Source organism: Triticum aestivum, chromosome 6D (genome assembly GCF_018294505.1).
Source record: "Triticum aestivum cultivar Chinese Spring chromosome 6D, IWGSC CS RefSeq v2.1, whole genome shotgun sequence".
NCBI classification, from domain to species: domain Eukaryota; kingdom Viridiplantae; phylum Streptophyta; class Magnoliopsida; order Poales; family Poaceae; genus Triticum; species Triticum aestivum.
Genome location: NC_057811.1, coordinates 16,083,370 through 16,096,477, shown reverse-complemented (window position 1 = coordinate 16,096,477; position 13,108 = coordinate 16,083,370). Strand labels below are relative to the sequence as shown.

The 13,108-nt window shown below is 46.4% G+C and overlaps 1 protein-coding gene across 2 annotated transcripts; it reads right to left on the bottom strand.

The window, feature by feature from the left end:
• Window positions 1–2,211: 2,211 nt before the first annotated feature.
• Window positions 2,212–7,051, bottom strand: LOC123143117 (uncharacterized). 2 transcript variants are annotated; one of them, XM_044561933.1, is made up of 3 exons: window positions 6,192–7,051; window positions 2,596–4,408; window positions 2,212–2,482 (listed from the first exon to the last, which is right to left on the bottom strand). In XM_044561933.1, the coding sequence occupies exons 2-3, from the start codon at window positions 4,186–4,188 to the stop codon at window positions 2,447–2,449; spliced, it is 1,629 nt and encodes a 542-aa protein (XP_044417868.1). In that variant the 5' UTR covers window positions 4,189–4,408; window positions 6,192–7,051; the 3' UTR covers window positions 2,212–2,446. The 2 variants fall into 2 exon arrangements, with proteins under 2 accessions (XP_044417868.1, XP_044417869.1); XM_044561934.1 differs by lacking the exon at window positions 6,192–7,051 and having other exon boundaries at window positions 2,596–5,611.
• Between the last annotated feature and the right edge of the window lie 6,057 nt (window positions 7,052–13,108).

Here is a 13,108-nt window from a genome sequence, read left to right as displayed (position 1 = left end):
CTGGGGTAGGAGCAGTAGGTGTGGTGTCCTGCCTGAACATCTTGAATTTGAGCACTTGCAAACCCTGGAGGAGCTGAGAATTTGTTGATGCTGAGTGGTGGCAAGTTTGGAGGTGGAAAGGAGGGGGGAATCAACGTCGCCGTTGCCCAAAAGGGAGGGAAGGGAGGGCAAATCACTGGTGCCTCTCCGATCTGTCGCGCCACCGAGGAAAAATCTGGCTCATGATACCAATTGTCACACTCTCAATCTCAACCTAAGCTAAGGTTCGTCCCAAATCTGAGAAGAGAGGGGAAAGTGAAGGGTATATGCGAGGTATATATTCACTGAAAGAGGTATTGTTTCTGTTCTGGCGCAAAGCTCTTACAAATCATCATAGGGTTACAGGCCAGCGAGGGGAGCATATATAATGTAATAGTACGGCAAGCAGTAGAAATGCAACGGTTAGAGTGAATAACGATCGATTGATACTAGGCGAGCCGTCTGATCTTCTCACGACCTTCCATCAGTGCCGTCCGTTAACTGAAGAAAACATACAGTCCGTCAGGCTTGACACCCACTCCTCTGTAGCCACCGGCGCTCAAGAAAAAAAAAAAACCTCCTCTGTAGCCGCCGCCGCCGCCGCCCTCTTCCTTCCCCCGCGCCGGACGCATCCCTCCACCGCGCGCCGCCCTCTTTCTTCACCGCACGCCCCCCCCGGCGACCCAGGCCCAACCGCGTTACCACCTGGACTTGGTGTCCCTGGCCTCCCCGGCGTTGGATCCGGGTGCTCAGGGCCAACGAGCCGTCGCAGCCAGGGTCCCCCACGTGCTAGCGCCGCTGCCGGCCCCGTACGACGGCGTCCTCGACCCACTGCGCGTCCCTACCAACACATGCTACCCCCAAGCCCAACCGCACCGTCACCTCCCTGTGCCCCCAGATCGCCGCCTCCTTCTAATCTTTAGCCGGCATTTTCTCAAGGAAGACGGCCAGGGCAGCTCCCGTTTGCCAGAGCACAGACGCCCAACAACACTGCCCTCGTCACACGCACGCCTGTGCAGAAACGAAGGAGGAGGCAGCAAAAAAGAGCTGAGCGATCCAGCGGAGTTTACTGATCGAAAGAGTTCGGCCTTTATTTGATTTTCAGTTGATCCTCTGCCTTCTCCTCAGTTCATCTGCTTTGATATGCAGAATATTGAGGAAATCCCGAAATGTTGTGTGTTCTTATGCTTATGAGAATTCTGCCCTCTACCTGCAGCTTTGGTGGAATCTAGCAAATGGAAGTGATTAGTGGAGTCAAAAGGAGCAGAGGAACACGCACAGGTGGTGTTCCATTCCTCCCAGCTGGTATTGGGCACAAGCTTGTAAAAGCTTTGGTTTCTTTGTCAATGCGTTGATGTTCGAAGAACTGACTTGTTCATGTATGTTTATAGATAGCTGCTGAAACTTAATCAGATATCCTTTTTAAGTAACTTTTTTAACCTTGTGGATCAGGTATTGGAGATGCACATCATGCCCTCCCTATAGGTGTTGTGCTTATGAATGAATGGAGAAAATGGTGTGCCCTGGCTTGTAGGTCAAGTTCGACAACAACCACATTTGTATAGCCGTCGTCTTCTTTCTGTGCCACAGCGGGAGGGTCGAGGCCGAAGGTGCGCGACGACTCGGTTTCAGATCGATTCCGCAGCGGCCATGGCTCGGAGCTGATGGCGGTAGCCAGTCTGTAGAGCACAAGAACAGGGGAAGAGAAAACAACGCAACTGGCTAATATTTTGGTCTTTTGGCTGTACAGCAAAGAAGCCTTGTTACTGTAAATGGCAATTACTTGTATATATGAGATACTGAGGATGAAATCAACCACATTATTATTGTAAATTGATGATGAAAAAATGAGAACCTTGGGGAGCCTCATCAGGACTCGACCCCAGGCTGAATATCTTGTGATCATCTAAGCTTGTATATGATGTGGAATACAAAATTCAGACATCACCTTTGCTGAGATAGCTTTGTACAAAAATTTAACATCACCTTTGCTGCAATACCTTTGTATACATTTCAATTTTGACATCATATTTGCTGAAATAGCCTTGTATATGTTTTTGAAATACAAAACAAAATTGACATAACCTTTGCTGGAAAACTTACATTTGGATTTAGCATTGTAATCAAAATCACATTAATCAACACACAAAATTTACAGCATGAGAAAGAAAAGCGCCACAGAATCAAGTATAGTTAAACAAAATTGTCTCTCAGTTGAGACTTGATAGCTCTATTAATAATCCCTCCCCCAAAATAAGGGACACATCCTCGCATCGCAAAAAAATGCAAGGAACACATCATCGTTTAACAACAGTCAAAACAACATTCTACGGTGCCGAGTTACAGTATCTAAGGGACTAATAATAGGAGATAGAACTGCTTGTGGCCTTCTCAAGAGGCTTCTGTTTAGGTCCGCCCTTTGCGCTCCTCAGCCCTTCGTGCTCCTTGACCTCCAATGCAGTCCCTGGTTAACCAAAACAGAGAATTCCTCATTAAGACTGACAATTGTCACAAATTTGAACAGAACTTTGTATCAGAAAAATAGAAAGAGTCAAATGGAAAGAAGAAGAGGCTCACCAACTCTCTGTAGCCTACGAAACAAGTCTGTCCTAGGTGGGTATGGAACATCGTAACACCAAGCTTGTCTGACAACGTTGAAGACCAGGGACACGTCTTTGAAAATACCATCCCCAATGTCAATGTATCGCAGCCTTTCACCAGAATGCACCAGGATTTTTTGAAAACCTGTTCCAATAAGCCGGCATCCATCAGGAGGACCGTGAAACTGCTTGAATAAGCTCCATGCGTCGCCATCAGTGTCAGCTCGAAGACCATTACTCTGTTATCTGTGATCATCACTAGGCAAATTGATCCCTGAGATCGCTCCAGGAGAGCATGGTTGACAGTTGAAATGCCGTCAAGGGGCGGAAAGGGCAGCGTGCCAACTGTTAACTTGTCTGGGTCGACAGAGATCAGTTGCAGCATCGGCTGCAGGAACCATATAGTGTTTTTGCACAGAACAGACGGTTGCTTAATCTCCGACTGCAATGTTGCAGGAGTTAGCCACGGGCAGCGCCTGGAACTCCATTGGCCTGTCTTTGATTGGTACTGGTTAATTGTCACGTTGGCGCTCTGGAGATCACCCATAAGAACAGTAACCGAGAACTCTATGGCAGCCTTCTTATCTCGAAGAACTGAAGCAGACATGTAAACATGATCACCGTCATTGGAGAGCTGTGGCAGTAGCCTCGCGTACATGTTGGCCGCCAGTGGAGCACACACAACAAAACGCCTGATGGCTCTCCCCTTGAGCAGAATCAAGCCATCTCTACAGTCTGATATCTCTACTCTCCCTATCACCCTTTCTGCTGCGAATCTACGCCAAAAGGCAGCGAACAGATCGCTTGCAGGCCTCTGCCTAGCGGGGAGCATTGAAGAAAGTAGAACAGGATATGGGCTGATTGGAGTTACCGTCAGAGCACCAAGGGGAATGCGCTTCTCTCCAAAATCTTCAATCAAACCACGCGTGGGTGGTGAGGCGAGCAAACACCTGAAAGCCGAACAGGATCCTCCCAGGGCTGACATTGCAAAAGGGTCAAGCTTGGACATGACTTTGCATAGCAAATCCGTGCTCAGTGTAGCTATGGTTGCGTCTCCTTCGATTCTACAAGCTTTGATCTGCAGATACCTTCCGCAGCATGGGGCTGCATTCTTCATCACGAACTCTCGCAGATACGAACAAGAGGAGCTGACCTGAACCCCGCTTCGGACCCCGATGGTCCTCAGAACGCTCACAATCACGTCCTGGGGCATCTCCTCCAGCAGGGGTAGGCTTGGGGACAGCTCCGTACCTTGGTCTCCCTCCGTGTCCAAGGAGAGCCGCTCCCGCAGGTGGGGGCGGCAATCCTCGACGGCGAGCTCGTCGCCGTCTTCATCACGCCCCTGTTTGGAGGGGCGTGCCTGCTTCTCCGGCGAGCTCCCGGAGGAAGAATCTTGCTCGTCTTCCGATTCGATGGAGAGCCGCGGTCTCTTGACTCGAGTGTTGAGGTGGGGGCGGCGATCCTCGACGGCGAGCTCGTCGCCGTCTTCATCACGCCCCTGCTTGGAGGGGCGTGCCTGCTTCTCCGGCGAGCTGCCGGAGGAGGAAGGACCGGCGTCCCAGCTCTTCATCGTCGGAATTATTCTTGCAATTCTTGGTTTCTCGGGGATATGGAGAATTTGGGAACTACAATCTGTTACGCAGTGGAGGGAAATCGTTGCAGACGCCGAAGGCTGCAGAATTTATAATTTTCCGATCGGCCTCTGTTTCGCCGGATCCAACTTCTTTAGGGCCCCGTTTCGCCATTAACCAGCCCAGTACGGCCCATCCTGCATAAGCAGATTGTCTTCTCTAAAAAAATGTAAGAAAAACAGATTAAGGATAATAGTTTTAGCGCGAAAAATGTACGGTAAGGAAAACAGATTAATTATAATTATACTGGATAGTAGATATTTTTTGTGTGGGGAGATTAATTTCTTTAATGATGATCTGGAGATTGCTAACCACGCCTGCAGCGCGGTGCAGGGAGATTACTTATAAGTAGTTATTCTGTACGAAACAATTTAAGTCTGCTCTTAGTTACACAATGAAGTGACTTGCCATAAAACAAATTTATTTTATATTTTATATTTATTTCAAAAAGATTTTCTTTAGTATAATTTATAAAATATTACTAGACAATTTTTAAAATGTAAACAGAAAAAAATCATATTTTTGTGAAGTTCATGTTTACAAAAAAAAAGTTCAGGTGTTAAACAAAGTTCATGTTAATCGCACGTGGTCGACGAAGTGCTCAGGAACCTGAGTGGCAGGGGTAGTCCGCCTCAATGTCTCGCCACAGTCCGCTCCTCCTCCGCCCTCTCTTCATCTTCCCTCACGGTTTGTCTCGATGGACCGTACCATAAAAGGGACGAGCTTGTCTTACTCGTATTGCATATCGTCCAGCTCATGTGGCTGTTGCTCGTTGCCTCTATCGAACTTATTTATTATTATTTCCAAAAATATTTAATATATTTTTCTAACAATTATCATCGCGAGCCGCTCCGCCTTGGCCCTCTAATGCTCCTCCTCCTTGCGATGTCATGATGGAGCGAAAAGGGCGAGCTCATCCTCCTCATGCGCCACTAACTCCTGCTCGTATTGCATATTGTGGAGTTTAATGGTGTCATGTGTAACGCCCAACATACGGTCCTAGCCAAAGCGAAGACTTGAAAGTCCAAACGGTGGCATCGAGACATCTAGCAAGCAAAGCTACTAATGATATTGAAGGTAATGATCATCTTGACTGGAATCCCGCTTTGAAAAGGATCAAATGCATGAATTAATCGAACAAAGCGTAGTTGAACTAACCCACGAAACTCCTAAACGAAACTACCGAGAAGAAGCAAGAACCGGAAAGAAGCAAACGACCCAATAAACAAACAAGCATGTCATACTCATGGCATTATGCACAATCAAGCATGATGCATGCAAATTTAAAGATGCAAGACATGACGATGTGCAACATACAGATACTACACATTAAGTGAAGCTCAATATGCAACGACTTGCATATTGACGAAACTTTACATTCAAATATTTAGTTCAATCCCGTTTATGTACTCGTCAATTTAAGTGTTGTTTAATAAGGGTGAGCATGGCATAAGGTGATGATGGAATAAGCAAGTTAAATGGAGAAGGATAAATATACTATATGACAATTGCATAGCTCCCCATATTTAAGAAGGACGGATAATGTTGTTTAAGCTAGACAAGCATTTTAAATGTTGTTAATATTGATGCGGATGACATATTCAAGTTATATGCAAATTTATGAAATATGGACATATAATATAATATGGGGCATTTGTCGCCATGACGGAAAGAATTGGATGCCACAGTGGCGAATCCAAAAACGATGTCACGGTAACATTCCGGTGATCCGGTAACTCGTTGAGATACCGGTGCAAAAGATAAGTGTGGGTGTGCGTAATGTGGAAGAGTAATAAGGAGTGATCCCGTTTACCGGGTGTCCCATGTGTCGGTGCCATGGCAAGCGAGGAACGCGCAAGTATCAAATCAGACATGGCGCAAACACGGGCATCTTATACAACACATGCATTCGCATTGCGTTTGTTTCATCTCGGGGTTATACCTTCGAAGCGTGTATTCGGGGTGGATCGAGTCGGTGCGGTGTAGACGTTCACGGGTCGTAGTGGAACACGGCGATGGTGGTTGTTCACTTGACGATCTTGTCGGATCCACGGCGACGGTAGAGGTACACTTGGTCTTGTCGGATCCACGGCGACGGTAATGGTACCGATCGGAGAGGAAAACTTGACAGCACCAGGAGGTCAACGATGCCAGACGTGCCCCGGAGCACAGCTAGCGCGGGGCCGTGGACGAGGCACTCGGCAGCAAGGGCCAACAACACAGCAGCGGCAGGAGGGAGGCCATGGTGGTGAAGCTGGTCAGCGAGCTGCGGCAAGCAGCAGCGGAGTGCGACTTTGGCATGGAGGAGGGTGCTCTGCGGAGGCCATGGAGTTGGCCGGCCGGCAGGAGGCGGCTGCTGGTGGTCGAGGTCGGGAAGGGGCGTCGGCTAGCCAAGGAGATGGCGGAGGTTTGCCTGCGGTCGCAGGTGGGGCGGCGCCGTTCGAGGCCGGGCGTGGAGGCGACAAGGTCGGGCGCAGGCGCTCGCGCGCGGATGCGGACGAGGCTGGCTTGGGAGCTCGCCGGCGTGTGGTGCTCCCCGGGAGCGAGGAAAGGGGGCGCATCTGCGGTGGTGGAAGCTTGCAGGGAGAGCTGGGCGAGCTGCTGGAGGTGGCTGAGCGCAAAGAGGCGACGGGCGCGGAGCTCCGAACCGGAGGGCATGGCGGCACCCTGGAATGGAGGGAGCGAGGCGGGGCAGCCATGGCCGCGACGGAGCTCGTGTCGGGCGGCCAACGCACGTGGGCAAGGAGGCGGTGGGCTGCCGGCAGTGGAGGCCCGAGCTGGGTGCCGCCCCTCTCTCTGTCTCGTGCGTGGCGGCGCAGAGCAGAGAGCGAGGGAGAGAGGCGAGGGGGATCAGGATCGGGCTAGGGTCAGTAGGTGGGCCGCGGCGTCGGCTGTGCTGCTCTTCTGCTACGGCCTGGCTGGCCCGTTAGCTGCGCTGGTTCAGCTCTCGCTCTATTTCTTTTTCCGTTTAACAAATAAACAGAGTTAGTTCTAAAAAAACAAATAAACAGAGTTTAGAGACATACAAAATAAATAAATAAAAATAAACAGAGTTTAGAAAATAAAAAGACAGGGCTACGAGTGGTGCCGTGCAGAGGGCTATTTTTCTAGGACTCATAAAAACGAGTTTGACCCACGAAAAATTGGGAGGATATATGTTATTAAGAAAGATCACCATGTGCATTTTTCTCGATTTAAATGGATCGGAGATCCATACAATTTATTTACATGAGAAAACATTTGGGTTGCGAAATTTAATGACATGATGACATGATGCAATGCAAAAATAACATAGAGCAAACAATATAATAGAAAACATGGAAAGAATCGGTCTCGGGATGTTACATCCTGGACCAGGCGGTACTCACCATGTCGTCTCCCGGCCAGATTGGTAGCGGTTCACTAGTATGCCATCCCCAGAAAGCTCATGGTCCGAAGAAGGAATATTCCCGAAGACTTGGCGCATACTCCAGGACTAAGAGGTCGTCTACAACACAATTACCATGAACCCAGCTGACCTATCTGTAACCCTAGACCCTCTGGTATCTATATAAACCGAGGGGAAGGGCTTGTAAAGGACAGTAAACAATCTTGTGGTAGATCACCCGTACTTTGTACTCCATCCGAAAAAATGCAATCACAAACAGAACGGAGGGTATTATCTCTTCGAGAGAGCCCGAACTTGGGTAAAACCTCGTGTCCTTGTTACCACCATGCCTAGACTACTAGCACGGGACCCCCTATCCAAGATTCACCGAAATCGACTTTGTCGTTGGTGGCCCACGCAGGTCCTCGCTGATTAGCTGCAAGGATTCGAGGGGGGTCAACATGTGTAGAGCCAACTATTATGACTACCTTGTGTTGGTGTGAATCAATCTCTTTGAATATTATTTGATAGTTTTGTTTGTAAATGAATTGTCGCAAAACTATATAATCTCCATGATTACAATACCGACCTCAGTTTAATATTCTTACACGTTAATCATATATAAACTGCTAAGGAACCATATGACCTTTCTGTTCTATTACTAGAATTTCTTTTATTAGCTATTTTATTTGAAGAGGTCGATTTATATTATTTTTTGAAACAAGTACATTTATATTTATGAGCATGCATTTTCCGTTCAGTAAACTAGAGTACGCATTAATCTATTCTCCATGAAGTAATGGCGAAAATGTTTCACCTTAATTAGGTATTATTTTCTATGTTTTCTTAGTTAATATTTTTTGTTCTCACAAGCAAGTACCATAGATGAAGCTACTGAGGATATCAACTTTGAGGTTAATGAACTCCAAGAACAACGCCACAAAAAAAAACTCCAAGAACAAGAAATTGCTATATCCATACTCCGGGTGAAAGAAGTGGCATGTGCAAACTATTCTGAATACCACTTCGTTGGTAGTTGGACTAAAGTTGTAGTGGGACTTGACCTGGAGGAAGCCAAGGTACACTTTGATCCATACATCACCAATCGAGATCTACTCCCTCTGTTCAAAAAAGCTTGTCGCTTTGATGCTAGATACATTCATTTAAGGGACAAGTTTGGGACAAGGTTTTTCGAACGGAGGAAATATTAATTTGAAGCTATACATTGAGCATGCCTGATTTGGAGCTGATCTCATTAGTTATGTGGACGACCTTGTTCGCTGCGGCGGGTGGCTCTCGGGCCCGACAGACAACTCCTCGGTGGACAGCTCGTTCGGTACGTGTGTGCTGGCGCTTATATCCGGCGGTCAACTTTGGCTGCCTACTTCTTTGTCGGCAGACTCGTGCTGGGCGCGCCGCAGCGTGCAAACGGTGGCGGTGGTTTGAGGCGGTCGGGTGGTTCTCTTTCTGCGGCGGTTTTTTGAGGCCGTATGTACGTGCACGGTGCACCCCATGTCTTCTTTTTTAGAGGTCGGTACATTCTATGTCTTTCTTTTTTTTAATATCAGTACGGTGCACCCTATGTCTGGAACGTGAGTATGAGGTTATGTTCATAGGAATGTTCGCGGGGGGCTAGACTTGGTTCACAGAGCACCAGAAACATTAATAAGATCGCTAATTCTTACAAGACATCTCAGAGTTTGAATCCTGATCATGGGCATCGATCAGTGTATGTCACTCCATATAGACCTAGAGTCAATATGAATTTCGTCTGTATATGCATTGCCCGTGGCCCCGCGATAGCTTTGGGCAAAGAAAGAACACCAGGAACTAATAGCAATGTCATCAACGACCATGGACTTTGATTATCCAACTCCCATGTGAATGGTCGATGAATGTGTCTAGCATTCTTGCAATTTATGAAATTTGAAGAGCAGTTAAACATTAAAAGGAAAGCCCTACATATGTCCCCTCTACTCTCTACTATCAAAAGAGAGTTGGTTGTTGCATGTTTCTTTTAACTTCTGATATATTCACCAAATGTCATGGAAGTACTCCCTCTGTTTCTTTTTACTCCGCGTATAAAATTTGGTCAAAGTCAAACTACACAAAGTTTGCCAAATTTATATAAAAAAATGAACATCTACAATACTAAAACTATATAGTTTGAAAATACATTCAATGGTGCATCTGATAATATTTATTTCATATTGTGAATGCCGATATTTTTTTAATATAAAGTTAGTCAAACTTTACAAAGCTTGATTTTGACCAAACTTTATATGCAGACTAAAAAAACAGAGGGAGTACAAAGATCACAAAAACATAAATTACATTCAGGCTTGTAGACCACCGAGCGACGACTACAAGCACTGAAGCGACACAAAGGCGCCACCGTCGTCACCCCTCCCTCATCGAACCCAGGAAAACCGTGTTGCAGCATACAGTCGAAAATTCGTCATGCTAACGCTCACAGAACCAGTGCACCAGAACAACAAAGATGATGAAGAGAAGCGTAGATCAGAATGACCCAACATGTAGACATTGAAATCACCCCTCTTGAGGAAAACGTGCACTAACAAGTGGGCTCTTTCAACATGTTGGCTTCTAGAAGCGAACTGCCTCCAATTTCCTTCAAGCCGTTGTGCACCTCTAAATCTCCCATGTCTAGGTCATCATTCCCCTCCGAACTGGATCATGTAACCCCATGTTTTCTTCCAAGAAGAAAGGGATTGAGGAGACATGATGATCGCCGAGGAGGAAAGAGATGGGACAGAGCCGATATATGTCACTATGTGAATTAAAATCATATGTCATGGCTTCAAGTGCTCCCAAATGCCACTCCCTTGAAGCTTCCCTCCTGTTGGGCCTTCTTTAATAGAGCAGAGAAGCCCTCCACACACAAAAGAAAGAGGTAAGGGGAGAGGGGATCCCCCTGCCGTAGGCCGCGTGACGGTACAAATCTCCTCGACAGGCCTCCATTCAAATTTACTGTAAATGTTGCAGAAGAAACACATCTCATAATCATTGCGATCCACTCTGTGGCAAACCCGTATTTGGCAAGCATCTGTTCAAGAAATATCCACTCCACTCTATCGTATGCCTTCATCATATCCAACTTTACCGCGCAAAATGCTTTCCTCCTTTTCCTGGTTCGTAGTGCATGAACGCACTCATACGCCACAAGAACATTGTCAGTGATCAATCTTCCTGGCACAAATGCACTTTGCTCCTCGGAAATAAGAACCGGCAGGATTCCTTTGAGACGATTAGCCAACACTTTTGTTGCTATCTTGTACAGCACATTACAAAGGCTAATGGGCCGAAACTGCGTCAGCAGCTCCGGAGAATTAACCTTCGGGATCATAATAATAATTGTGTCATTAAAACTTGCCGGTGTCGTCTCTCCATGAAGAAAGCTCCGCACTGCCCTAGAGACATCCTCTCGTAACAGAGGCCAGTGCCTCTGGTAGAACAGCGCAGGAAGTCCATCCGGCCCTGGCGCTTTTGTTGGGCCCATCCGGAACAATGCCACCTCTATCTCTTCATCTGTGATCGCCGCGGTAAGCCTTGTGTTCATATTATCCGTCACCGAGGCCTCCACATGCTGAAGAAGGGCTTGCGCCCCTGCCGAACCTTCCGAGGAGAACAGATTCTCATAGAAACCAGCAGCCAAATCCCTCATCTCATCGTTCCCTAGACATCGAGTCCCGTCCTGGCGCCGTAAAGCTCTAACCGTGTTCTTCTTCTTGCGATGTGAAGCTCTATTTTGGAAATATTTTGTGTTTTGATGGCACGCTTGCAGCCAATCAACTCTGGATCTCTGTCTATAGAACACTTCCTCTCTCTCGTATATCTCACGCAGTTGTTCCTCGATCTCCCTGATTTCTTGTTGCTAGCCGGTATGAACAGCTCGCTCTTTCGCCTCTTTCAGCTGCGTTTTTAGCCGTATATTATATATACGGCTACACTAAATATCAGTCGACTGATTTTTGGCGAAGTCTCAGTCGATGACAATCCATGTGTACGTGTACGTTGGCTCGAACCAGCTATTTTCGTTGTCGCTGCACGGGCCGGTGGAGATGAGAGAGACTTTCTTTTATTTTTCTTCTGGGCCTTGTTCCCTTTGATGTGCAGCCCAAGTTTCCCGAGTGTGTTTTTTTAGTTATTTTTGTCAGCCTACAAGAAAAGTACTTTATTTTGTTTCTTTTTCTCGCCCTACACAAGTGAGTTTTGCCTGTAGGAGAGGAAGTCACGGTGGCTTCTCTTTTTCCCAAAAGAAATTTTCTTTTTCTTTTTTCTTTTTTCTTTACCTTTTTCTTCTTTTTATTGTTTTACTTTTCATTTACTTTTTATAAGTCTTTAACTTTTCTTTTCTTTATTTTTACTTATTATTTCCTTATCCCGTTTCATTTTTTCGTTTTGTTTATTTAATTTAATTTTTCCTTTTGTCCTTGCTTATTAATGTTGTGTTTTATTCTATTTGATTTTAGCATATTTTCCAAATTTCTAGCAGCCCTATTTTAGCAACGAAATTTCCTACCAATTTTTTGTTAATCATTTTCAGTTGCACATCCATCATATGCTTTGTAAGTAAATGTTGGTTGCGATAGTTGAAATTTTATTACCTGGATTGCTAAAATGTAGTCGATTGAGTTTAACCGAAGTCCCGGTACACCTATATGGCCGTTAGATCACTGTTTCCGTAAGATTCACGCAACACTGCTTGTCTAGTGTTACCCCGACTTGTTTATCGCCTGCTTCTTCTTTCTTTACTTTTCTCGTGTTCGGTATTCATGCGCGATGTGCTGGTTGTGAGAGGCGTTTTTCATTGTTTTTGTTGGACTTTTCAATTGCCATGTACACACCATGTCTACCGCGGAGTACTTGTCTCAGGGGAGGGGGTCTTCGTCCCTCGGGGTTCTTCAGTTGCATTTTTTTCTTCTGTTTTCCCCTCTTTTATGCCAGATCTCTATTTGTGGATTTATTTATGTATGCATTTTGATTTTTTATGCTTGCATAAGGTAGGAAATGCTTTTTCTTTGATGACTGGGGATTTTTGAACCATGTAGACATAAATGTTAGTGGGTATGTTGGTTGTTAACGGGTTTTTAAACCATGACTTTTGTTTTGTATAGGACCGGCATTTTCATATATTTTTTCTTGTTTATGCGTAAAAGAATATTAGCATATATTTTTTCTTGCACCCGGCCGCAAGTGCATGTCTTCTAACCCGACCGCAACTGGACTTTTTTGTTATGTCAGAGGGGGCGGGCCAGTTGCAAGCCCGACAACAGCCCCGCAACTGCATGTCCCCAACATGGTTGCAACTCGACTTTTTTTTTGTCAGAGGGGGCGCCGGGAGAGGGGGCGGGTCAGTTGCAATCCCGACAATAGCCCCGCAACTGCATGTCCCCCAACATGGTTGCAACTCGATTTTTGTTTTGTCGGAGGGGGCGCCGGGAGAGGGGGCGGGCCAGTTGCAAGCCTGA

What these genes read in the sequence shown, in the direction of transcription:
- LOC123143117 (XM_044561933.1), bottom strand. Translation starts at nt 4,188, where the DNA reads ATGAAGAGCTGGGACGCCGGTCCTTCCTCCTCCGGCAGCTCGCCGGAG. An exon ending in TCGTAGGCTACAGAGAGTTG is followed by an intron (nt 2,483 to 2,595) that starts GTGAGCCTCTTC and finishes TTGGTTAACCAG; the next exon opens with GGACTGCATTGGAGGTCAAG.